This window comes from Salmo salar, chromosome ssa26 (genome assembly GCF_905237065.1).
Source record: "Salmo salar chromosome ssa26, Ssal_v3.1, whole genome shotgun sequence".
Taxonomy (NCBI): Eukaryota; Metazoa; Chordata; class Actinopteri; order Salmoniformes; family Salmonidae; genus Salmo; species Salmo salar.
The window spans coordinates 34802746-34828487 of record NC_059467.1 but is presented as its reverse complement, the minus strand read 5'-3'; the positions used below and the strand labels follow the sequence as shown (position 1 = coordinate 34828487).

Here is a 25742-nt window from a genome sequence, read left to right as displayed (position 1 = left end):
GAAGCCGTTGCAATTGCAATGTCCATGATAAAATGGGTTATATCCATCTAGAGTCCTCTATCTATCTCTATGGTTCAGCAATAGACTTAGTTATGAACCTGAGTTAGAGTTTTTTTAATGAATCTCGTGTGTTAGTGCTGGGCTAGCACAAAGGCCTGCAGACCCCGGAGGGGCCTACCCTTAATAAGTTCAGCTGTGTTCAGGACATTCTCGTTCAAACAAACATCTAGCAACATCTAAAACCCCAAAACGTTTTCTATGCAAGCTTACATCACTGTGTGGTTGTACTTGTTTCGAGTTAGTAGGTACTGTACTGTTAAAAATGCCATGAAATAGCTTTTAATTCAAATTCCGGTGGTTGTAGCATGGCCAAAATCAAAGCAAAAGTAGGACAAATCCAACTCATGCAAACTTTCATCAAAACACCACCGCCTAATGCAGCAGATGCAATGCTGTGGTGCGGACTGGTTATATCCATCCAGAGTCCTCTATATATCTCTATGGTTCAGACTGTCTCCATTGAAAATGAATGAATTCCATCGGATCGCAAAGATTTTGCCATGTTGTGTGAAGAGCTGGAGTAAGTCAGCTGTTCTACAACACAAAACTCTTCAACTGTCTAGTTTTGTCTCGTCTCTCCTTACGTCAGCTCTACACCACATGGCTGTAGAGTTATGAAACTGATCTAGATGTATGTGATAGATCTGCACAGGGCTGTAGAGTTATGAAACTGATCTAGATGTATTTGATAGATCTGCACAGGGCTGTAGAGTTATGAAACTGATCTAGATGTATTTGATAGATCTGCACAGGGCTGTAGAGTTATGAAACTGATCTAGATGTATTTGATAGATCAGCACAGGGCTGTAGAGTTATGAACTGATCTAGATGTATGTGATAGATCTGCGCAGGGCTGTAGAGTTATGAAACTGATCTAGATGTATTTGATAGATCTGCACAGGGCTGTAGAGTTATGAAACTGATCTAGATGTATTTGATAGATCAGCACAGGTCTGTAGAGTTATGAAACTGATCTAGATGTATTTGATAGATCTGCACAGGGCTGTAGAGTTATGAAACTGATCTAGATGTATTTGATAGATCAGCACAGGTCTGTAGAGTTATGAACTGATCTAGATGTATGTGATAGATCTGCGCAGGGCTGTAGAGTTATGAAACTGATCTAGATGTATTTGATAGATCTGCACAGGGCTGTAGAGTTATGAAACTGATCTAGATGTATTTGATAGATCAGCACAGGTCTGTAGAGTTATGAAACTGATCTAGATGTATGTGATAGATCTGCACAGGGCTGTAGAGTTATGAAACTGATCTAGATGTATTTGATAGATCAGCACAGGTCTGTAGAGTTATGAACTGATCTAGATGTATGTGATAGATCTGCACAGGGCTGTAGAGTTATGAAACGGATCTAGATGTATTTGATAGATCTGCACAGGGCTGTAGAGTTATGAAACTGATCTAGATGTATTTGATAGATCAGCACAGGTCTGTAGAGTTATGAAACTGATCTAGATGTATTTGATAGATCTGCACAGGGCTGTAGAGTTATGAACTGATCTAGATGTATTTGATAGATCTGCACAGGGCTGTAGAGTTATGAAACTGATCTAGATCTATTTGATAGATCTGCACAGGGCTGTAGAGTTATGAAACTGATCAAGATGTATTTTTGTGTTAGTGCTAGGCTGGAACAAAGATCTTCACACAATTTGGCCACAAAGGTGCCTATCCTGTAGAGTTCAGCTGTAGGGTTTGAGTTATCAACCTTGAGTCAGGGTTCTGTTCCGCCTCCGGTTAACATTAGAGAGTTATAGCCTGACCGTGATGGTTATTTGAATCTGGTGAGTTAGTACTGGGCTGGAACAAACACCTGCACACCAGATGTGCCTGCCCTTAAGAAGATCTTATAGAGTTAGAAAAGGTAAGATAAATGTATGAAGTCACTCTGGATAAGCGCGTCTGCTAAATGAGTAGAATATAAATGTATGAAGTCACTACTGTAAGTCACTCTGGATAAGCGCGTCTGCTAAATCACTAGAATTTAAATGTATGAAGTCACTACTGTAAGTCACTCTGGATAAGCGCGTCTGCTAAATCACTAGAATTTAAATGTATGAAGTCACTACTGTAAGTCACTCTGGATAAGCGCGTCTGCTAAATGATTAGAATATAAATGTATGTATAGCTTGACCGTGATGAGTTCTCTGGGCCCTTGGCTTTTGACCCTGTGGGAAGCAATGATTACACCCAGCGGCATCAAATCTGTTATGCCTCATTGGGACACACAGCTGCAGGAGGAGAGAAAACCCAGCAAGCCCTCCTAGGCTGCCCAGGCACTCAAACAAAGCCTCCTTTATCTCCATGTTGTCTCCTCACTCAAGCTGAACCATCATGAAGCAGTACAGTCTCTCTTCAGTCACTGTGCCCACACGCGGCGCCAGCTCAAGAGAGGATTCTGTTTCAGAATGGAGCGCAGTGCCAAATCACACGCCAGAGGTGTTGGCCGCTCTGTGTGTGTGTCTGTATGTGTGTGTGTGTCTGTGTGTGTGCGCGCATGTGTATATGTGTCTGTGTGGAGGGGGGATTTATTCTTGTTTGGGTGCCTGTGTCTGCCTTTGATAGAGACAGAGTGCACGTGTGTGTGTCTTTCTCTGCTGCTTGAACACTCGTCACTGTCCTGCAGGAACCATTTAGGTTGAGAATACTGTGGCAGGGGGCCAGAGCTTAGAGTTTGGGGGTCTCTGCTTTGACCCTCACACACACACACACACACACACACACACACACACACACACACACACACACACAGCATTTATGGGCCTAGAGTAACATTCTGTTGACGCTGTTTGTACATTCTGTTTCTTAGAGTGCAGCAAGTACCATTAATTAGTGTTCCCTTCTCAAAACCTCATGAATCCAGCTTTGACTAAACATATACACTGAGTGTACAAAACATTAGGAACACCTGCTCTTTCCATGACATACACTGACCAAGTGAATTCTATGATCCCTTATTGATGTCACCTGTTAAATCCACTTCAATCAGTGTAGATGAAGGAGAGGAGACAGATCAAAGAAGGGGTTTTAAGCCTTGAGACAATTCAGACATGGAGGGTGTGTGTGTGCCATTCAGAGGGTGAATGGTCAAGACAAAAGATTGAAGTGTCTTTGAACGGGGTATGATAGTAGGTGCCAGGTGCACCGGTTTGTGTCAAGAACTGCACCGCTACTGGGTTTTTCACGCTCAACAGTTTCCTGTGTGAATCAATGGTCCACCACCCAAAGGACATCCAGTCAACTTGACACAACCATGGGAAGCATTGGAGTTATCATGGGCCAGCATCCCTGTAGAATGCTTTCAACACCTTGTAGAGTCCATGCCCGACAGATTGAGGGGGGTGCAACCAAATATCAGGAAGTTTCTAATGTTTTGTACATTCAGTGTGTCAGCCTTTGACATTTTGTTTGCTCTGTCTATGCTTCGAGGTTGTGTGCATGTGTACCTGCTCCCTGTGCATTCTGGTACACACTCCTGTGGTGTAGACAGGTGGAGTTCTGTCCTCCACACACCATACAGGCATCCTCCTGCTGGTCCGAGCCCAGGATCAGGTCACAGCCCGGTGCCTGCACAACACAGACAACACACAGGCAACGTTCAGACAACGCACAGGCAGCACACAGGCAACGCACAGGCAACGTTCAGACAACCCACAAGCAACGTTCAGACAACACACAGGCAACACACAGGGCAACACACAAGCAACGTTCAGACAACACACAGGCAATGATCAGACAACACACAGGCAGCACACAGGGCAACACACAAGCAACGTTCAGACAACACACAGGCAATGATCAGACAACACACAGGCAGCACACAGGGCAACACACAAGCAACGTTCAGACAACACACAGGCAATGATCAGACAACACACAGGCAACGATCAGACAACACAGAAAAAGACAACACACAGGCAACGATCAGACAACACAGAAAAAGACAACACAGAGACAATGAACATAAAACCAGACAGACATAACAGACAAAGCAAAAACAAATCAAGGTTGAAAACCAAATACAGCACCCCAAGATACCACCTGAAAAACAGAGCACCTCCAACTGCTGATGGACTTGTTAAACGTAGACTCAGTGAAATGCCACAAGCAGCACCGCAGATATTGAGATGAGCGAGATGCAAGACTTCCCTCTCACACAGTCACACACAGCATCTGCGTATGTACACGGGTTCGCTTTACGCTATTACAACGTGGGAGCCACGGGACCAAAATGGCTGAGAATTTGTGTCTCGCTCTTCAATGCTCTTAGTTGTTGCGGAAATTGACCCACTCTGCTGTTTACTTTCTGCATTTATGTCATATCGCTGAGTCTACCTTTAAGGGACGATCACTCCGGGTACCTGATTAGACTGGACAGGCTCTTTTACTATGCCTCAGACACACAGCTTTATGACTGGGTTTTCATCGTGACACATTCACACCACGTCAGGGAGTTCAGAGTCGGTAATCCTTTGGCAGAAAAGAGCCTATGGAAAAGTCTAGTTGTTTTCTCCTTTCTCTGTAAAAGTGGGACTGACCTCTGACCCTGGCTTGGGCAGGCTGACCCCCAATATATCAGTCCAGGCCTAAAGTTCAGGGGTGATGATTGACGGGTCAAAGGTCCCATAAGAAGTCAGGGGTGTGTCATGTAAACAGACAGTGTGTGTGTGTGGGGGGGATGGGAGAACCCTATTACTGAGGTGTGTGTGGGGGATGAGAGAACCCTATTACTGAGGTGTGTGTGTGGGGGGATGGGAGAACCCTATTACTGAGGTGTGTGTGGGGGATGGGAGAACCCTATTACTGAGGTGTGTGTGTGGGGGGATGGGAGAACCCTATTACTGAGGTGTGTGGGGGATGAGAGAACCCTATTACTGAGGTGTGTGGGGGGATGAGAGAACCCTATTACTGAGGTGTGTGTGGGGGGATGAGAGAACCCTATTACTGAGGTGTGTGTGTGTGGGGATGGGAGAACCCTATTACTGAGGTGTGTGTGTGGGGGGGATGGGAGAACCCTATTACTGAGGTGTGTGGGGGATGAGAGAACCCTATTACTGAGGTGTGTGGGGGGGATGGGAGAACCCTAATACTGAGATGTGTGTGTGGGGGGATGGGAGAACCCTATTACTGAGGTGTGTGTGTGGGGGATGGGAGAACCCTATTACTGAGGTGTGTGTGGGGGATGGGAGAACCCTATTACTGAGGTGTGTGTGGGGGATGAGAGAACCCTATTACTGAGGTGTGTGTGTGGGGGATGGGAGAACCCTATTACTGAGGTGTGTGTGGGGGATGAGAGAACCCTATTACTGAGGTGTGTGTGGGGGATGAGAGAACCCTATTACTGAGGTGTGTGTGTGTGGGGGATGGGAGAACCCTATTACTGAGGTGTGTGTGGGGGATGAGAGAACCCTATTACTGAGGTGTGTGTGTGGGGGATGGGAGAACCCTATTACTGAGGTGTGTGTGGGGGGGATGGGAGAACCCCATTACTGAGGTGTGTGTGTGTGGGGGGGATGGGAGAACCCTATTACTGAGGTGTGTGTGTGGGGGGGATGGGAGAACCCTATTACTGAGGTGTGTGTGTGTGGGGGACGGGAGAACCCTATTACTGAGGTGTGTGTGGGGGGGATGGGAGAACCCTATTACTGAGGTGTGTGTGTGGGGGGGATGAGAGAACCCTATTACTGAGGTGTGTGTGTGGGGGGGATGGGAGAACCCTATTACTGAGGTGTGTGGGGGGATGAGAGAACCCTATTACTGAGGTGTGTGTGTGCTCGTGTGTCCCTGAAAGGGCCCCTTATGCATCCCCTGTTGCATTGTTCCATATACACAGAGCAACAACATGTTTATGTCTGTGTGTGTCTTTCTCTGCTGCTTGAACACTCGTCACTGTCCTGCAGGAACCACTTAGGTTGAGAATACTGTGGCGGAGGGCCAGAGCTTAGAGTTTGGTGGGATCTGCTTTGACCCTCAGAACACACACACACACACACACACACACACACACACACACACACACACACACACACACACACACACACACACACACACACACACACACACACACACACACACACACACACACACACACAGCATTTATGGGCCTAGATTAACATTCTGTTGACGCTGTTTGTACATTCTGTTTCTTAGAGTGCAGCAAGTACCATTAATTAGTGTTCCCTTCTCAAAACCTCATGAATCCAGCTTTGACTAAACATCAATTAGTTATAAAAGAAAGCCACAAGGAATGTCAGCCCTTGACATTTATTTTGCTCCGTCTATCCTTTAGAGGCTGTGTGTGTGCGTGCGTGCGTGTGTGTGTGTGTGTGTGTGTGTGCAGGGGGGGGGGGTGCTCTGACAAGTGCACTCTGGTCCTAACGCACAGGATGAGTAAACTACTCCTAAGGGAACCAGCGGAAATGGTCAACACAGTCCCAATACTGTCCAGACAGAGACAGTCCCAATACTGTCCAGACAGAGACAGTCCCAATACTGTCCAGACAGAGACAGTCCCAATACTGTCCAGACAGGGACAGTCCCAATACTGTCCAGACAGGGACAGGCCCAATACTGTCCAGACAGAGACAGTCCCAATACTGTCCAGACAGAGACAGTCCCAATACTGTCCAGACAGAGACAGTCCCAATACTGTCCAGACAGAGACAGTCCCAATACTGTCCAGACAGAGACAGTCCCAATACTGTCCAGACAGAGACAGTCCCAATACTGTCCAGACAGAGACAGTCCCAATACTGTCCAGACAGAGACAGTCCCAATACTGTCCAGACAGAGACAGTCCCAATACTGTCCAGACATGAGAGAAAGGGGATGAGTGAGAGTGTGTGCTTTTGATTCCGGTACTGCCTGACACACACACACAAAATTGTCACTCACCAAGCATTTTCCATTGACACACACATCTCCAGCCTCTTTACTGCAGGCAGTGCCGTCCAGGACGCGACCAAAGTTGTAGTAGAAGTTGTGACCCTGGGCCAGACAGCTCAGCTCACACGGGTTAGAACCTTAGGTTAGGAGGTGGTATTACAAGACAATGTAAACATACACATATATACAACCTCCTCACTGACAGACATTACCTCTCACATACAACTAACCAGTACAGTTACTAGAAAGTTGGGTGAGTCACGTTACTGGCTATTCTAGTCTATTTTCTCCTAGCTGTAGTACTGCAGTACAGGGTTTAAAAGAACTGTACATTTTAATGGATGGAGGTAACTAGTAGCAGGTGGAGGACAGATGGGAATGGAAGGAGGTAGGAGAACGGAGAAGGAGGTAGGAGAACGGGGAAGGAGGTAGGAGAACGGAGAAGGAGGTAGGAGAACGGGGAAGGAGGTAGGAGAACGGGGAAGGAGGTAGGAGAACGGGGAAGGAGGTAGGAGAACGGAGAAGGAGGTAGGAGAACGGGGAAGGAGGTAGGAGAACGGAGAAGGAGGTAGGAGAACGGGGAAAGAGGTAGGAAGGGGGGGAGTAGTAGTGGTGGGGGTAGGGTACAGAGGGGAAAGGGTGAAACAGGTCAGTGGAGAGTATGGACTGAACTCATAATACAGATGTGGCCAAATGACAAGCAGATTTCCCAATGGACACATGCCACATTTAGCACGCACGCACACACACACACACACACACACACACACACACACACACACACACACACACACACACACACACACACACACACACACACACACACACACACACACACACACACACACACACACACACACACACACACACACACACACACACACACGCCTCACCGACCTCCATGGAAGGTGGTCCATCTGTAACTGTTTCCAGTCACCAGCGGTCTGTCGTTGTAGGCAGAACACTGCATCTCCCTGAAGTCCTCTGAGCCCCCAGCACACCCCTACAGCAAACAGATATACAGTAGAGACCTGGTTACCCAGTGCTATGCACACACACATGCATGCCTCAACACACCTCACCACCTTATGTTAATATGTTTAATATACTGTACCCAATACTGACTCACTGTCTAAACACACATGTACACACCCATACGTCTGACAGAGGATCCTCGCCGTATACCTTCCAAGGTAACCAACGTCTTGGACGGTATATCTTCAAGAATATATACCATGGAAATATACTATTCACTGAGGGTGTAGATGAAAACTCTGTTGTATCTATCTATTTATGGGACTCAGATAGAAGCATATGTACTGTTCATATAGTATCAGGAGCTCAACTTGTGTACAGTACAATGGAGTGACAGGTTCATGTTTCAGTGAAACTGATCACGCCCAGACAGCATACCTGCTTAGTTAAATATAGTAACAGCACAGTTCACATTCACTGAACCAACTTTGTTATCAGCCCTGAAGCACACTTAGCTTATCGTTTCAAAATGTTTGACAACAATACAAAAGTCTGCATCGACCTTTCAGTATAGAAATCCATCATTCAAAAGTTGTGATCCTGATTACACTTTTTTTTTAAGGAGAACAGATGTATTTTTCCTTCGGTTTGGTTATTCTTAGACAGTGAAGAAAGGGAGAAAGCAGAAAGGGATGATGCAGGGTTGAAAGTGACTTTAGGGCGGACCAGGAATCGAACCCTTGTGTCTTGGGGCAAAGCGTGAATGGGGGTCTGCAGTAGACAGCACATGACAACAAGTTACAGTTACAACGAGATTGCAACAAGTGACAAATTGATATGTTACAAATTCCTGTCATACACACAAGGCCGACGCAGGGTTACAGATCTGTTAATGACTTAGCCAACTCCTCGTTCTGTTGTGTTTATCCATTGTCTTGCCAGCGTGTCATGTAGGCCTACGGCAGGAGTCAGAGGAGTTCTCACTTCAACAGATGAGACCAGGGACATGCTAATTAGACTAAAGGGACTTCCTGGACTCATCCGAAACAAAATGCTCCTTTAAATGTTCCTTTCCTAAATGTTTTAAACCGTTTTCCATTGCGTGCCGTACACAAGCTTGACCCTCACTTGGCTGCATGATATTCTGGATGTTGTATTGGCCCAGTAGGTCTTGGCATGATAGACGTGCAAACACAGCATACTGGTTTCCCTGTATGGTGATGTCATCGTGTTGATTCATACCTTGGTGTTGCAGATCTTGTATTGTCTGGGGTCTCCTGAACATGGTCCGCCAACTGGGTTCCTGGGACAGAGTTCAGTCATTTATGAAAATGACAATGACTTAGAAATAATGAGGGTTCTATGGTGTAACAATCAAATAAATGCTATTACGGTTAGCCTGATGTCCCGTGGGCAGATTCTGTGTGTAGACCGAGAGAATCTGCCAGGACTGAATGGGATGTGTGAGATCCGAGCAGCATTAGTTAATTTTTTTGGTCACTGGTTATTTGGATGAATCAGGATTGGGAAAAGGCGATGCTTAAACTGATTCGCCTCGAGTGCTTCGCACCTGTGCCCACACGGATCGGAAGGGGGGGCGGGGGGCTTTGCCTGAGAGTTTCCTTTTGCAACGGGGGGAGACTTGGTATTTGCTGGAAATGAAAATGTGTAATATATATGAACACCGAAGTTAAACATGCAGCTGACCAAATTCCGTGAGATTTTACTTCTGCTTTAACAGAGATTACTGTAAGCCTACTGAACACAGGGATGAGCCTCCAGCCAAATGTTTTCATTTGAGAAGTAGTAAATCTGACTGGGGCCATTGTGGTCAAAATGTTAAAGGCCCTGTCCAGTTAAAAACTTGATCTTTCTATGTTTTATATTTCCACAAAATAAGGTTGGAATAATACTGTGAAATTGTGAAAATTATGATAATGCACTTTTAGTTTAAGACTGTACACTTATGGGCACATTAAATAAGGCCACTGGTCATCCCATTACAGAAAACTGACTTGAATGGGAAAGTTTGTGGTAGTCATTGTGTTCTCATGTTTTATTACTAGATAGACCACAGCAAATACAGAGAAAGCAGCATACAAAGACATTTACTTACATTTTTTGAGGATTAACCTGTTTGAAACAGGTCTCTGTTGTGATTGGACCATCCCTGGTTCTTACCTGGTGATGCAGGTGCGTGTACGCACAGAGGCCCCTCCCCCACATGAGCGCGAGCACACGGACCAGCCATTCCACAGGGCCCATTCGTTCCTGTAGTGCAGCTGTCGTCGGGCACGCGCTGAACGACCCTCTGAAGGACCCCACGCAGACACCCAGGAAGACTGGGACACAGAAGGTCAGAGGTCAACATCGTTTATTGACGTAAAGTAAACTAGACTCTATCTATTGATATATTTCTAATGGTTCACATACATTACAAACAGCACTCTGCATCAACTGATTATTCATTGATTCCTACAGAACTGATCCCAGAGGGCCAAGGCCATTAGCTTATTGGTTGGAGAATGGATTCTCTAGGGCCCCAATTATGATTCCTTAGAAGATACGTCACTTTGGATTGAACGATTGGCTGATGGATTTGGTCATTCAACAATACACTTAGACAACAGTCAAATCAGTTTCCGTTATTACCACTCACATATTATGATTAAAGCAGTACATTCATTCCAAATGATTGAGCATGAACATGTATTGCCAGAATAAATCAAACAACTCTCTCCCCATTGTGGAGCTCTGGGCCCATATTCATAAAGGTTGAGTTCATGCCTGACTACATAGACGCATAGCAGATCTTACAATGCCTGGATAAGTATTTAACATATCACACTGTGTGTGTGTGTGTGTGTGTGTGTGTGTGTGTGTGTGTGTGTGTGTGTGTGTGTGTGTGTGTGTGTGGTGTGTGGTGTGTGTGTGTGTGAGAGAGTGCATCAATGTGTTTGTGTGTGTCGGTGTGCGTGTGTGTGTGTGTCTGTGTGTGTGTGAGAGAGAGAGGAGGGGGTGAAAGCGAGGTATAGGTGAGGTAAATGCCATGAATGTGTGAAAGGGGTGTAGTATGTGTGTGTGTGTGTGTGTGTGTGTGTGTGTGTGTGTGTGTGTGTGTGTGTGTGTGTGTGTGTGTGTGTGTGTGTGTGTGTGTGTGTACACATCCTGCTACCTGTCAACAAGATCACCTTGGGGAAGCCAGTTGTTTAGTGCTGTCTATAAAAACTTAATCTCCATCACATAAATCTATTTCAAGTGTGTGTGTGTGTGTGTGTGTGTGTACCTGCACCCCTATGTGACAACAGTAAACACAGCCAAACAACAAAATGATGAGAGAACTACAAGGTTAATTTTCAAAAGCATTCCAGGGTTTCACTGGAGGTGGATTTAAACTGGCAGTGATTCATCTTATCTTTCATCAGGAAGCAGAGCATGGGCTTCAAAACCTTTCACTTATAGTACACATTAATATGTATCACTAACTGACAAACATATCCACTTCTACTGAAAGCATTGCTGTGCACGTACGTGGTTGACACCCGTGCCAAAGGTGTGTGTTCACCCTGTCTGACTTCCTGGTTGGCTACTATTGGCCCGGTTTCAGATCAATCAGTTCCCTTGTTGTGCATAGCTGTAAGCAATATGGTTATATCCCCACCTATCTCTCTGAGAGCCCTAGCCCTGGGTGGAGTTTAGGCCATATTAGTTCTATACTAATCAGGTATTTTCAGGTCAATGGGGGGGAGTCACTAAGGGCCAAGTGAGTGGATTGGAAATCGGCCCCAAAGTCTGAGTCTTTCCAACTGACAGTCAGGTTTCCCTCCGTTAAGGTTCAGGAGTGACTAGTCTAGAGGACTTATGGTCATGGCAAGGTCACCTGGGGTTACCACCACCGCCAGTTAAATTAGCATCGATAAAGTTGGAGATTGGAAGGCCCGGCATTTTAGATTAATGAAAACAACCTCTGACCTTTCCAAACACCCCCCAATCCCCTTATCCCTCAATCTATTCCGGGAGAGGTGATTGAAGGTAAGGTACAGCGAATCAGGAATCCCCTTCACTTTTACAGAGTAAATAAGTAATCTTTGTCCGAGCCAAAACAGCCCATAGGACAGGAGTGTGTGTAGTGTGAGGCAGCTTGATGTACACCCCTTGGACAGGATGCTATGCTAGTCTGTCGCAGGGCCTTACCGCCAAACTATCTCCCTACTGCTGAGTGCAAAGCAGAGAGCCCCGGTTTTTAGAGTCTTTGGTACGACTCGACCAGGAAACAAACCCACAACCTTCCAATCTCAATCTCTTCTTGGACTCCCGAGTGGTGCAGCGGTCTAAGGCACTGCATCTCAGTGCAAGAGGTGTCCCTAAAGTCCCTGGTTCAAATCCAGGCTGTGTTACATCTGTCTGTGATTGGGAGTCCCATAGGGCGGCGCACAATTGGCCCAGCGTTGTCTGGGTTTGGCTGGGGTAGGCCGGCATTGTAAATAAGAATTTGTTCTTAACTGACTTGTCTTGTTAAATATAAAATACATTTAAAAAGGCGGATAGTCTAACCACAAGACCTCTGAATTGAATGCTCTCAGAGTGGCTTATAGGTAATCAGGTTGACTTGGATACCAGAATGGATGGACGTCTCAGGGTAGGAGTGCTGATCTAGGATCAGGTCCCCCGTCTATGTAATCTTATTCATTGGGATTCAAAAAGGGAAGACGGATCCTAAATTAACACTAGGTTTACTTAGCTGTTGGACTAGATTGTGGATTTGTGGCTGAGGAACATGCGCATAAACTAATCCCAGAGAAGATTCAGGAGAACTGTGCTGATCTAGGATCAGTTTTGCCTTGTAGATGGAATATTCGTACATGGACAGGACATCGTGGATCAAGAGTCCTACTCCGAGACAGAATACGGGCCCTGATGAAGCAGATACAAAACGTCATTCACACCATTTCTAGTCACACCTTCATGAAGACGAAATAATAGTATTGGTATCTATGGTAGTTATCATGGTAGATTGTTGTTTTTCAAGTGTATAATTTTGATGCATCTGAATGACTCAGGTAAGACTCTGGTAAGAGTTAAGGTAAGAGAATAAAGACTTCCACAAAGTTGAATTGTTGTTTGTGTAACATGGTGGATGGATAAAGCACAGGGGAGCAGCATTATACAGTGTGCTGGCCTTTCTTTATACATAGTGCATTTGTGCCCAGCACCTGTGTGTAGCAACACACCACAGGTTCATGGTCTGGTGATGAGGTGGCCCTGCCTGCGACTTCAAAATCAATGTCAAGTCTATAACGGTGTACTCCCTGTTCACCCATGAGTGTGTGGCCAGGCACGTCTCCAACTCAATCATCAAGTTTGCTGACAACACAACAGTGGTAGGCCTGATTACCAACAATGACAAGACCACTAACAGGGAGGAGGTGAGAGCGCTGGTGGAGTGGTGCCAGGAAAATAACCTCTCCCTCAACGTCAACAAAACAAAGGAGCTGATCGTAGACTACAGGAGACAGCAGAGAGAGCACACCCCCATCCACATCGATGGAGAGGGTAAAAGGTTTCATGTTCCTCGGCGTGCACAACACTGGTGACCTGAAATGGTCTCTTCACACAGACAGACAGTGTGGTGAAGAAGGCACAACAGCGCCTCTTCAACATCAGGAGGCTGAAGAAATTTGGCTTGGCCCCTAAGATCCTCACAAACTTGCACCATTGAGAGCATCCTGTCGGGATGTATCACCGCCTGGTACGGCAATCGCATCGCCCGCAACTGCAGGGCTCTCCAGAGGGTGGTGTAGTAAGCCCAACGCTTCATCAGGGGCACATTGCCTGCCCTCCAGGACATCTACAGCACCCGTTGTCACAGGAAGGCCAAGAAGATCAAGGACCTCAGCCCTCCGAGACACGGCCTGTTCACCCCGCTACCATCTAGAAGGAGGAGACAGTACAGGTGCATCAAGAGACTGGGACCATCAAATCTGGGACCGAGAGTCACTACTAACCGGCCCAGTACCCTGCCCTGAACCTCAGACACGGTCACTAGCCGGCTACCACCGGGTACTCTACCCCACACCTTAGAGAGCAGTGCCCTATGTACATAGAGTCACTGAACACTGGTCACTTTAATAATGTTTACATACTGTTTTACCTAATTAACATGTATATAGTGTATTCTAGTCATGACTCATCCTATATAACCACTGCTATACACATCTTTCTATTCAGATACTGTCCATATTGTCTATACACATCATTCACATACATCTACAGTGCCTTCAGAAAGTATTCATACCCCTTGATTTTTCCAAATTTTGTTGTGTTACAAAGTGGGATTAAAATGTATTTAGTAATCATTTTGTATTAAATGATCTAAACAAAATACTCTATAATCTTGATTTCTTGTTGTGTTTTTATTTATTTGTTATATCTTGTTTATTATTTGTGTACTTGATTGACATGATACTGCATTGTTAGGAGCTAGTAACTTAAGCATTTCACTGCAACCTCTATAAAATATGCGACCAATAAACTTTGATTTGAGACTTTGGTCTCAACCGTGGGTGACCCGGGTTCAGATCCCGCCCATGACATGATTTCACCTTAGTTGACTTGAAGAGTTTGGCACATGCCTACCTTAGTCGGACAAAAATCTGTAAAGTGCTCCATTTGATCACTCCCCTTTTCACTATAGCCCAGTCAGTCAGAGGAATGACACTGGTGATTGGCTGAGGGTTAACGGACATGGCTGGCCAATGGTTGACTGTCTCAGCCACCTGAGGGTAGTGTGTGTGTGTGTGTGTGTGTGTGTGTGTGTGTGTGTGTGTGTGTGTGTGTGTGTGTGTGTGTGTGTGTGTGTGTGAGAGAGAGAGAGAGAGAGAGAGAGAGAGAGAGTAAGAGTGAAAGAAGGAAAGAAAGAGTCCAGGACCAACAGATAGTGTTAACAAGGCTGTAAATTCAACCTCAAGTTCAGTTTGCTGCCACATTTAGTGGGACCAGCGTTTTAAACCGGCCTGTCTGTGTGTCAACATTCTGAGGGAAACTGGAGAGGAAGGCACTTGGCTTTGACGTCTCTGACGGAGGGACAGAACGGAAGGACTGGATGGAAAAGTCATGTTAATAAAAACACAGCTTTGTTTAAGGGGGGTGGACAGGGGACTATTTGGGATGTCAGGAGGAGGTGTGTGTGGGGGAGTGTGAGGGGTGTGTGTGTGTACGTGTGTCAGGAAAGCCTCCTTACCCTCAGGCTCTCCCTGGCAACCAGACAAACAGTGATGAAAGATGGCCGCTCCGCTTGAAGGAGAAGCGAGGGGCAACGCAGCAATTAGAGCGTGCCCAGATGGGAGAGAGATGGAGAGTAACTACCAGCCCTATAGGAACATGCCGCCGTCCCCGCCTTCATTAGCAGGCTAAACGCTACACAAACATTCCAATCAGCTCCTTTCTTCCAGAACCTCAGAACCTCAGTAGCCGTGCCAGCAGGACCCCTCATCACATCTGATACTAGTTGGAGCACTTTGATTTCTATATTATCTAAATGACCTGGATTTTCCTCAGGGAAACACTGGAGAACAGGCACCCTATTCCTTATATAGGCCACTACTTTTGACCAGGGCCCATAGGGTTAGGGTTAGTAATGCACTATATAGGGAATAGGGTGCCATTTGGTACGCAAACTTTCTTCACACAGATTAGAGCATCAGACTAATCAGGCCCTGTTCTCAGACCTGTTTCTGCCGTCTTGCCAACTCCTATGGTCATTGTCAAGCCAATAGGAGTTGGCAAGACCGCACAAACAGATCTGGGAGCAGGCTACTGAATGGGGGTGTGAGTTTATAAAGCGTCCAGCCAGGATGGGTTCAATTCCATTTCACGTCAGCCATTTCAGGGGGATGATTGGAAATGTCCCATTAATGTAGCATTGTGGGGACTTTCATGAACTGACTCAAAACCGTGGGCATCCAGTCAGTAGGTGTTGAGGTGAATCCAAACATTCTTGTCTGAGGTTTCCAAAAGCTTTCCTAGCGAAAGTGTTAATATTCATTATTTAGTAGTGTTATCTTGACAACATGAAATCACACGCTACATTTGTAGTGCTACATTTGACAAATTCTGTTCGTTCACACATATACTGTATAATTGTTACTCTCTCGCAGCTGTGCATCAGGGCTGTGGAGAGAAATAAGAAACTTCTTTAGCGATGTGAAACCCAGCCCTCAGCAGGCGCTGTGGACATGTCTATCAGTGTTAATGAGGTGTGCTGGAGAAGGGAGTGAAGAAGACAGAACTAACTTACGCTGGGCTGGGAGGACAGGCAGACGGCAGAGACCAGCAGGCAGATGAAGGTCAGAGCCTGGCAGAGAGACAACCTCCTGGAGACAGACAGACAATAAACAACCTCTGTCAGTTACGCACCCAGCTTTTCTCCATACCAATCACACCATCACATCGATAAACAACCCCGATTCAATCAGAGAGAGAGAGAGAGAGAGAGAAATGAGGGGGGACAGCGAGAGAGAGGGAGGTGAGAGAGAGGGAAAGCGAAAGACAGAGAGAGAGGGGAGGAGGGAGAGAAGAGAGATTTTTGATGGTCTTTATTGACAAATCCTCACTTACAGTAGTTAAACACATAGAGACAGAGAGACAAAGACAGAGACAGAAAGAGACATCCTCACTGAGTTCAAGACAGAGACAGAGAGAAAGGCAGAGATACAGAGACAGAAGGACAAAGAAATCAGGTAAATTATTAAATTCAAGCTATATGTTGTAATATCTAAGCAAGATTCCTGATGCTGTGCATATGTGAATGGCACTAGCCCAAGTGCACCCTTGGAGATGTAGAGTGGTACATTTGTAGTGGAGATATCCATCTTGTGGGCAGACATGACAGGCCAGAAGGAAATAGCAAGAAAAAGAGAGAGAGAGAAAGACAGACACAAACAGATAGAAAGTGGGACAGAGAGAGAGAGAGAGAGACAGAGAGAGAGAGAGAGAGAGAGAGAGAGAGAGAGAGAGAGAGAGAGAGAGAGAGAGAGAGAGAGAGAGACCCAACGGGAGACAATGAGAGAGGAGAGAGAGAGAGAGAGAGAGAGAGAAGCGAGAGAGAGAAACCCATCGGGAGACAATGAGAGAGAGAGACCCATCGAGAGAGAGAGACCCATCGAGAGAGAGAGAGACAGTCAGACGGCTGAGACCAGCAGGCAGATGAAGGTCAGAGTCTGTGGCGACCTAAATGCCAGAACCGAACAAGAACCTGACACCCTCAGCACACAGGTGGACAAACACCTGCCTAGAGGTGACAGCATTCCCTCCCTCATATGCCCCTCTAGGCACAACTATGACAACATAACCAACAAAAACGGGTCACAACTCCTGCAGTTCTGTCGCTCGCTGGGTATGTACATAGTCAATGGTAGGCTTCGAGGGGACTCCTATGGTAGCTACACCTATAGCACATCTCTTGGCAGTAGTACTGTAGACTACTTTATCATTGACCTCAACCCAGAGTCTCTCAGAGCATTCAGCCCATTGACACCCCTATCAGATCATAGCAAAATGAACAGAGCAATACTCAATCATGAAGCATCAAAGCTCAGTAATATTAAGAAATGCTATAGAGGGAAGGAATGTAGTGTGGACACCTACCAAAAAACAATTAGGCAACAACTAATTCAATCCCTTTTAGACAACTTCCTGGACAAAACATTCCACTGTAATAGTGAAGGTGTAAATTTGTCAGTAGAAAATGTTAACAGTATATTTGACCTCTCAGCTTCCCTGTCTAATCCAAAAAAATCTAAACAAAAAAACAAGGAAAATGAACAACAATGACAAATGGTTTGATGAAGAATGTAAAAACCTAAGAAAGAAATTGAGAAACCTGTCCAACCAAAAACATAGAGACCCAGAAAACCTGAGTCTATGCCTTCACTATGGTGAATCACTAAAACAATACAGAAATACACAACGGAAAAAAGAAGGAACAGCACGTCAGAAATCAGCTCAATGTAATTGAAGAATCCATAGACTAACCACTTCTGGGAAAATTAGAAAACACTAAACAAACAACACAAAGAATTAGCTATCCAAATGGAGATGTATGGGTAAACCAATTCTCCAATCTTTTTGGCTCTATAACAAAGAGCAAAAAATATACATGATCAAATACAAATCTTAGAATCAACTATTAAAGACTACCAGAACCCACTGGATTCTCCAATTACCTTGAATGAACTACAGGACAAAATAAAAAGCCTCCAACCCAAAAAGGCCTGTGGTGTTGATGGTATCCTCGATGAAATGATAAAATATACAGACAACACATTTCAATTGGCTATACTTAAATTGTTAATATCATCCTTAGCTCTGGAATCTTCCCCAATATTTGGAACCAAGGACTGATCACCCCAATCCACAAAAGTGGAGATAGATTTGACCCCAATAACTACCGTGGGACATGCGTCAACAGCAACCTTGGGAAAAATCCTCTGCATTATCATTAACAGCAGACTCATACATTTCCTCAGCGAAAACAATGTACTGAGCAAATGTCAAATTGGCTTTTTACCAAATTAACAAATGGTAGACCACGTATTCACCCTGCACACCCTAATTGATAAACAAACAAACCAAAACAAAGGCAAAGTCTTCTAATGTTTTGTTGATTTCAAAAAAGCCTTCGACTCAATTTGGCATGAAGGTCTGCTATACACATTGATGGAAAGTGGTGTTGGGGGAAAACATACAACATTATCAAATCCATGTACACAACAAGTGTGTGGTTAAAATAGGCAAAAAACACACATTTCTTCCCACAGGGCCGTGGGGTGAGACAGGGATGCAGCTTAAGCCCCACCCTCTTCAACATATATATCAACGAATTGGCGAGGCCAATAGAAAAAAAGTCTACAGCACCCGGCCTCACCCTACTAGAATCTGAAGTCAAATGTCTGTTTGCTGAAGATCTGGTGCTTCTGTCACCAACCAAGGAGGGCCTACAGCAGCACCTAGATCTTCTGCACAAATTCTGACAGATCTGGGCCCTGACAGTAAATCTTTGTAAACCAAAATAATGGTGTTTCAAAAAAGGTCCAGTCGCCAGGACCACAAATTCAAATTCCATCTAGACACCGTTGCCATAGAGCACACAAACTATACATACCTTGGCCTAAACATCAGCACCACAGGTAACTTCAACAAAGCTGTGAACGATCTGAGAGACATGTCACGTCCTGACCAGCAGATGGAGCTGTTGTTGTAGTTTTGGGGTCAGGACGTGGCAGTCTTGTGTTCTGTGTTGGTCTTGTGACTCCTGATCAGGAACAGCTGGGGATCGTTGTTCCTGATTGGGAGTCATATATGTAGGAGTATGTTTGTCACTTGGTTTTGTGGGTAGTTGATTTTGCACTGCTGTATGTAAGTACTTAGCCTGTAAAACTGTCGGTCTGTCGTTCTCTTTTGTTTATTGGTTTTCCCGTGTTCACGTTTATTTAATAAATTATCATGATGAACACGCAACCTGCTGCACCTTGGTCCATTTCCACAGAAGACAGCCGTTACAGAACTACCCACCAAAGGACCAAGCAGCAGAAGAGGAGGAAGCCACAGGAGAAGAAAATGGAAGAATGGACCTGGCAGGACGAAAGAAAATTCTGGGCGGACAAGTTAAGGGAGCTAAGGGAACCCGAGAGGCAGCCCCAAGATTTTTTGGGGGGGGGGCACACGGGTAGTTTGGCCAGGCCAGGGAAGAGCCGTAAGCCAGCTACCCGTGACTACAGGGAGGTGCGTACGAGGTGGAGGGCGCCATGTTACGCTGAGGTGCGCACCATCTCGCCTATACGGACGCACAGCCCAGTGCGCCCAGTACCAGCGCCCCGCAGGTGCCAGGGCAAGGGGAGCATCGAGCTGGAAGGGGTGATGCCAACCCTGCACTCAAGACCGCCAGTGCGCCCTTTCGGTCCGGTGTTTCCCGCTAGACACACTAGCATGGAGGTGCGTGTCTCCAGGCTGGTACGTCCAATACCTGCCCCACGCATCAGGAGTCAACAGTCGTCATCAGAGCTGCCCGCCAGTCAACAGTCACCAGAGCTGCCCGCCAGTCAACAGTCGTCGGAGCTGCCCGCCAGTCAACAGTCGTCGGAGCTGCCCGCCAGTCAACAGTCGTCGGAGCTGCCCGCCAGTCAACAGTCGTCGGAGCTGCCCGCCAGTCAACAGTCGTCGGAGCTGCCCGCCAGTCAACAGTCGTCGGAGCTGCCCGCCAGTCAACAGTCGCCGGAGTGGCCGGACTGCGCTGAACTGCCGGAGTGGTCGGACTGCGCTGAACTGCCGGAGTGGCCGGACTGCGCTGAACTGCCGGAGTGGCCGGACTGCGCTGAACTGCCGGAGTGGCCGGACTGCGCTGAACTGCCGGAGTGGCCGGACTGCCCTGAACTGCCGGAGTGGCCGGACTGCCCTGTTCTGCCGGAGTGGCCGGACTGCCCTGTTCTGCCAGAGTGGCCGGACTGCCCTGTTCTGCCAGAGTGGCCGGACTGCCCTGTTCTGCCAGAGTGGCCGGACTGCCCTGTTCTGCCAGAGTGGCCGGACTGCCCTGTTCTGCCAGAGTGGCCGGACTGCCCTGTTCTGCCAGAGTGGCCGGACTGCCCTGTTCTGCCAGAGTGGCCGGACTGCCCTGTTCTGCCAGAGTGGCCGGACTGCCCGGTTCTGCCAGAGGTGCCCGCCTGCCCTGATCTGCCAGGGTGCCCGGCCTGTCAGGATCAGCCCGAGGGGTCCTCCTGCCCTTCGGTCCAGCCCGAGTGGTCCTCCTGCCCTCCGGTCCAGCCCGAGTGGTCCTCCTGCCCTCCGGTCCAGCCCGAGTGGTCCTCCTGCCTTCCGGCCCAGCCCGAGTGGTCCGCATGCCTTCCGGCCCAGCCCGAGTGGCCCGCATGCCTTCCGGCCCAGCCCGAGTGGCCCGCATGCCTTCCGGCCCAGCCCGAGGGGCCCGCATGCCTTCCGGCCCAGCCCGAGGGGCCCGCATGCTTTCCGGCCCAGCCCGAGGGGCCCGCATGCCTTCCTGTCCCCCGGCCCAGCCCGAGGGGCCCTCCTGTCCTCCGGCCCGGCTCGAGGGGTCCGTCTGCCTGGCGCAGCTATCGGCTCCACCGAAGTGGGCGACGCCGAGGGTGGAGCAGGGTCCACGTCCTGCACCGGAGCCACCTCCAGGATAGGTGGGTTGGGGAGGGAGGGTGTAGCACAGTGCCGTCGTTGACGGCAGCCACCCTCCCTTCCCTCCCTTATTGTTTAGGGGTTATTGTTTATGGGTTTTGTTGGGGATTTTGTTTGTTGGTGTTTTTTCGTTGTTAGGTGCATTCCGGGGTCTGCACCTTGAGGGGGGGGTACTGTCACGTCCTGACCAGCAGATGGAGCTGTTGTTGTAGTTTTGGGGTCAGGACGTGGCAGTCTTGTGTTCTGTGTTGGTCTTGTGACTCCTGATCAGGAACAGCTGGGGATCGTTGTTCCTGATTGGGAGTCATATATGTAGGAGTATGTTTGTCACTTGGTTTTGTGGGTAGTTGATTTTGCACTGCTGTATGTAAGTACTTAGCCTGTAAAACTGTCGGTCTGTCGTTCTCTTTTGTTTATTGGTTTTCCCGTGTTCACGTTTATTTAATAAATTATCATGATGAACACGCAACCTGCTGCACCTTGGTCCATTTCCACAGAAGACAGCCGTTACAAGACATGGCAAGAAGGGCATTCTATGCCATCAAAAGGAACATCAAATTTGACATACCAATTAGGATCTGGCTAAAAATACTTAAAATATCAGTTATAGAACCCATTGCCCTTTATGGTTGTGAGGTCTGGGGTCCGCTCACCAACCAATAATTCACAAAATGGGACAAAGACCAAATTGAGACTCTGCATGCAGAATTCTGCAAAAATATATTCCGTGTACAACGTAAAACACCAAATAATGCAGAGCAGAATTAGGCCGATACCCGCTAATTATCAAAATCCAGAAAAGAGCCATTAAAACTTCTTCGGGCTAGTGGGCAGTATTCGGAAGTTTGGATGAATGAGGTGCCCAAAGTAAACTGCCTGTTACTCAGGCCCAGAAGCTAGGATATGCATATAATTGGTAGTATTGGATAGAAATCACTCTAACGTTTCCAGAACTGTTAACATAATGTCTGTGAGTATAACAGAACTGATATGGCATGTTTTTTCAGCTCACCCCTGATTACTATGGCTGTCAATGGGAATATAAAAGGAATACCTCCCAGAGTGCAGTTCCTAGGACTTCCACTAGATGTAAACAGTCTTTAGAAAGAGTTTCAGGCTTGTTTTTTGAAAAATGAGCTAGAATTTGTAGTTTTAGTAAGTGGCTCACATTTTGGCTGTAGTGTTTGTTGCACGTTCCGGTAAGGGTGCGTACTTCGTTTTTTATCTCTGTTAATGGTCTCCGGTATTCTCCATCTTAAATTTGATTAGGGTACCTGAGGATTGATTAGGAACGTTGTTTGATATGTTTGGAAGAAGTTTATTGGTAACTTATGGGATTCATTTGTATGCATTTTGAACGAGGGAAACCGGTGGATTACTGAGTCAAGCGCGCCAATGAAACTGACTTTTTGGGGATATAAAGGACTTTATCGAACAAAAGTACCATTTGTTATGTAGCTGGGACCCTTGTGATTGCAACCAGATGAAGATCTTCAAAGGTAAGTGATTTATTTTATCGCTATTTCTGACTTTCGTGATGCCTCTGCTTGGTTGGAAATGTATGTAATGCTTTTGTCTGCAGGGCGCTGTCCTCAGATAATCGCATGGTGTGCTTTCGCCGTGAAGCCTTTTTGAAATCTGAAAGCGGCTGGATTAACAAGGAGTTAAGCTTTTAACTGATGTATGACATTTGTATTTTAATGAATGTTTAATATTACAATTTATGTAATTTGAATTTCGCGCTCTGCAATTTCACCGGATGTTGTCGAGGTGGGACGCTAGCGTCCCAATGATCCATAAGAAGTTCAATTCTACAACCACCTACAAGGAAGCGACTCCCAAACCTTCCATAACAAAGCCATCATCTACAAAGAGATGAACCTGGAGAAGAGTCCCCTAAGCAAGCTGGTCCTGGGGATCTGTTCACAAATAGACCCCACAGAGACCCAGGACAGCAACACAATTAGGCCCAACCAAATCATGAGAAAACAAAAATATAATTATTTCCAATGTGTCAAGTAATTAACAAAAAACAGAGCAAACTAGAATGCTATTTGGCCCTAAACAGAGAATACACCGTGGCAGAATACCTGACCATTGTTACTGACCCAAACTTAAGAAAAGCTTTGACTACAGTATGTAAAGACTCAGTGAGCATAGCCTTGCTATTGAGAAAGGCCGCCGTAGGCAGACCTGGCTCTCAAGAGAAGACAGGCTATGTGCACACTACCCACAAAATGAGGTGGAAACTGAGCTGCACTTCCTAACTTCCTGCCAAATGTATGACCATATTAGAGACTCATATTTCTCTCAGATTACACAGATCCACAAAGAATTCGGAAACAAACCCTATTTTGATAAACTCATATATCTACTGGGTGAAATACCACAGTGTGCCATCACAGCAGCAAGGTTGGTGACCTGTTGCCACAAGAAAAGGGCAACCAGTGAAGAACAAACACCATTGTATATACAACCCATATTTATTTTCCCTTTTGTACTTTAACCATTTGCACATCGTTACAACACTGTATATATACAGTTGAAGTTGGAAGTTTACATACACTTAGGTTGGAGTCATTAAAACTCGTTTTTCAACCACTCCACAAATTTCTAATTTACAAACTATAGTTTTGGCAAATCGGTTAGGACATCTACTTTGTGCGTGACACAAGTCATTTTTCCAACAATTGTTTACAGACAGATTATTTCACTTATAATTCCCTGTATCACAATTCCAGTGGGTCAGACGTTTACATACAGTAAGTTGACTGTGCCTTTAAACAGCTTGGAAAATTCCAGAAAATGATATCATGGCTTTAGAAGCTTATGATAGGCTAATTTACATAATTTGAGTAAATTGAAGGTGTACCTGTGGATGTATTTCAAGGCCTACCTTCAAACTCAGTGCCTCTTTGCTTGACATCATGGGAAAAATCAAAAGAAATCAGCCAAGACCTCAGAAAAGAAAATATAGACCTCCACAAGTCTGGTTCATCATTGGGAGCAAGGTACGGCTGAAGGTACCACGTTCATGTGTACAAAACAATAGTACGCAAGTATAAACACCATGGGACCACGCAGCCATCATACCGCTCAGGAAGGAGATGCATTCTGTCTCCTAGAGATGAATGTACTTTGGTGCGAAAAGTGCAAATCAATCCCAGAACAACAGCAAAGGACACTGTGAAGATGCTGGAGGAAACAGGTACAAAGTATCTATATCCACAGTAAAACGAGTCCTATATCAACATAACCGGAAAGGCCGCTCAGCAAGGAAGAAGTCACTGCTCCAAAACCGCCATAAAATAGCCAAACTACGGTTAGCAACTGCACATGGGGACAAAGATCGTACTTTTTGGAGAAATGTCCTCTGGTCTGATGAAACAAAAATAGAACTGTTTGGCCATAATGAGCATCAATATGTTTGGAGGAAAAAGGGGGAGGCTTGCAAGCCGAAGAACACCATCCCAACCGTGAAGCACAGGGGTGGCAGCATCATGTTGTGGGGGTGCTTTGCTGCAGGAGGGACTGGTGCACTTCACAAAATAGATGGCATTATGAATAGGAAAATTATGTGGATATATTGAAGCAACATCTCAAGACATCAGTCAGGAAGTTAAAGCTTGGTCGCAAATGGGTCTTCCAAATGTACAATGACCACAAGCATACTTCCAAAGTTGTGGCAAAATGGCTTAAGGACAACAAAGTCAAGGTATTGGAGTGGCCATCACAAAGCCCTGACCTCAATCCTATAGAACATTTGTGGGCAGAACTGAAAAAGTGTGTGCGAGCAAGGAGGCCTACAAACCTGACTCAGTTACACCAGCTCTGTCAGGAGGAATGGGCCAAAATTCATCCAATTTATTGTGGGAAGCTTGTGGAAGGCTACCTGAAACGTTTGACCCAAGTTAAACAATTTAAAGGCAATGCTACCAAATACTAATTGAGTATATGTAAACTTCTGACCCACTGGGAATGTGATGAAAGAAATAAAAGATTATCTCTACTATTATTCTGACATTTCACATTCTTAAAATAAAGTGGTGATCCTAACTGACCTAAGACAGGGATTTTTACTAGGATTAAATGTCAGGAATTGTGAAAAACTGAGTTTAAATGTATTTGGCTAAGGTGTATGTCAACTTCCAACTTCAACTGTACATAACATGACTTTTGTAATGTCTTTATTCTTTTGGAACTTCTGTGAGTGTAATGTTTACTGTTCATTTTTATTGTTTATTTCACTTCTGTATATTATCTACTTCACTTGCTTTGGCAATGTTAACATATGTTTCCCATGCCAATAAAGCCCCTTGAATTGAATTCAGAGACAACGAGGGAGAGAGAGTGCGATTGCTTTCGAGAGAGAGCGGACAATTCAGGCCTCGCTTAACACAGGAGCCCCGGCTCTAGGGGTCACTGATAATAACAACAAACAAGCTGCCATGCCACTGGGGCCCCTGGGGGCAGGGCAGGAGCCAAAGTCAAGAATGCACCCACACAACCACCATCATCATCATTAACTCTCTCTCCCACAGCACCACCAGGGTTCAGCTACCTCCCACCATCATCATTAACTCTCCTCCACAGCACCACCAGGA

At 46.1% G+C, this 25742-nt stretch overlaps 1 protein-coding gene across 1 annotated transcript in view; it reads right to left on the bottom strand.

Moving 5' to 3' along the window:
* LOC106562621 (ADAMTS-like protein 5) overlaps positions 1 to 25742 on the bottom strand; it is a 61507-nt gene that overhangs the window by 14069 nt on the left and 21696 nt on the right. The window contains exons 2-7 of the mRNA XM_045708199.1: positions 16238 to 16313; positions 10123 to 10283; positions 9184 to 9244; positions 7864 to 7969; positions 6976 to 7103; positions 3528 to 3648 (exon numbers count right to left, since the gene is read on the bottom strand). Coding sequence (XP_045564155.1) covers positions 3528 to 3648; positions 6976 to 7103; positions 7864 to 7969; positions 9184 to 9244; positions 10123 to 10283; positions 16238 to 16313 — 653 coding nt within the window. The remainder of the gene's footprint in view (positions 1 to 3527; positions 3649 to 6975; positions 7104 to 7863; positions 7970 to 9183; positions 9245 to 10122; positions 10284 to 16237; positions 16314 to 25742) is intronic.